The 1,947-nt window shown below is 40.0% G+C and overlaps 1 protein-coding gene across 1 annotated transcript; it reads left to right on the top strand.

The window, feature by feature from the left end:
* Window positions 1-536: 536 nt before the first annotated feature.
* Window positions 537-1,445, top strand: LOC143925237 (taste receptor type 2 member 8-like). Its single transcript, XM_077449831.1, has one exon. It carries the CDS (start codon window positions 537-539, stop codon window positions 1,443-1,445), a length of 909 nt encoding a protein of 302 aa, XP_077305957.1.
* Window positions 1,446-1,947: the final 502 nt, after the last annotated feature.

The raw sequence follows: 1,947 nt of genomic DNA, 5'->3' as shown, positions 1-1,947 counted from the left end.
AGTCATATTGCTGAGTGTATATAATAGTCATAGTGCTGAGTGTATATAATAGTCATAGTACTGAGTGTATATAATATTCATAGTGCTGAGTGTATATAATAGTCATAGTGCTGAGTGTATATAATAGTCATAGTACTGAGTGTATATAATAGTCATAGTACTGAGTGTATATAATAATCATAGTGCTGAGTGTATATAATAGTCACAGTACTGAGTGTATATAATAATCATAGTGCTGAGTGTATATAATAGTCATAGTGCTGAGTGTATATAATAGTCAATAAGAGACATAAAGCTGCCAGTTCTAAATTTAATCATTTCAGTATAATGGAAATGAGTCAGAGATTGTATTACACGGGTTGCTCTGTGCTTTACATGTCGGCATTGCAATGAAATCCATCACATTTATGCAAAGTCAATCATGAGACGGATCTCTGAAGACTATTTCCATAATTCCAACCTCAAATATATCATTCTGTCTGCTATCACTGGACGTGTCCCGTCATCTCTGTCCGGAGATCACACCAAACCTCAACATGATGTCTCCACTCTTCTTATCCATGTTAGTCTCTTCAGTCTTGGGACTTGGCTTGGCAATCCCTTCTTACACTTGTATTGTGATGGGTAACCTGGACATCATCAGAAAGAAAGGGAAGTTGAGTCCCACCGATGTGATCTTCCTGGCTAAGGGGATTGTGAATCTTCTCCTCCAGTGTGTGCTGAGTATAAAGGGAATGATCTTTGTCTTTTCTCTGGAAATCTTTTATATTTCACAATTATCTATATTTATGAGCACATCAATATACTTCCTAATCTATTACAACTTCTGGTTGACCTTCTGGCTCTCGGCTCATTACTGTACCACCATCACCAATCTCAGCTATGGGTTCTTCATCTGGATAAAGAGAATTGTGTCCAATTTCCAGAGTCACCTTCTATTCCTGACAGCACTTGGGGTGTTCATTGTGAGTGTCCTGAGCGTTTGGGTTTTCCATGCAAAAAGTCTTATCCAGTCTTCTGTGAACAGTACAAACGTCTCCGGTATCAGTTTATATAAAGTATTTTCCTATCATGTGTCTGCAAACATCCTAGGTGTCTTTCTTCCATTCTGCCTTAGTCTTCTGTGCCTGGTCCTCACTTCCTCCTTTCTGCTCAGACACGTCTGGAGGGTGAAGAATAACGACTCTGGATCAACACGTCCAAATCTTCAGGCTCATGTCACTGCACTGAGGACAATCTTCTTCTTACTTCTCATCTCCACATTCTTCTGCGGGTATCAAGTGATGATTTTTGCTCTAAGTCCCTCACTGTCAATAGTTTTTGGGAATTTACAATTATTATCTCCATCGGTGGAGGCCGCCGTCATCTTCCAGGCCAGCAACAAGCTGAGAAGGATCATTCTGAAAAGATTCTGGACCAGAAGCTGGAGGAACACAGAGACTTAACATGTGGAGAACGCTTAGCTTGAGGCTCTAAATATATACTATAGGCATTTCGTGTGATAGAGATCAATGTAAAATGTTTCCTAAGTCATAGCATTTTGTTTTGTATGGAGTGTGGAAGGGTAATATTATTATTATTTTTTTATTATCATTATTATACAGGTTTTATATAGCGCCAACAGTTTGCGCAGCGCTTTACAATGTGTGGGCAGACATTACAGTTAAATTACAATTTGGTACAAGAGGAATCAGAGGGCCCGGCTCGTTAGAACTTACAATCTAAAAAGGAAGGGTCAATTGATACAAAAGGTAATAGCTGTGGGGGATGAGCTGATGGAGGAAGTAAAACAGTCTTAGTTAGAAGCAGGATAGGCTTCTTTGAAGAGGAGGGTTTTCAGGGATCGTCTAAAAGATGGATAGATTAGGGGACAGTCGGACAGATTGGGGTGGGGAGTTCCAAAGGATGGGAGAAGCTCTGGAGAAATCCTGGAGGTGAGCATGGGAG

This window comes from Lithobates pipiens, unplaced genomic scaffold, assembly GCF_037356315.1.
Source record: "Lithobates pipiens isolate NorthernLeopardFrog02 unplaced genomic scaffold, aLitPip1_a1.2 Scaffold_22, whole genome shotgun sequence".
Taxonomy (NCBI): Eukaryota; Metazoa; Chordata; class Amphibia; order Anura; family Ranidae; genus Lithobates; species Lithobates pipiens.
This window is presented reverse-complemented; position numbering and strand designations above follow the sequence as displayed.

Coding starts and splice junctions, on each gene's coding strand:
- LOC143925237 (XM_077449831.1), top strand. CDS start 537: ATGATGTCTCCACTCTTCTTATCCATGTTAGTCTCTTCAGTCTTGGGA.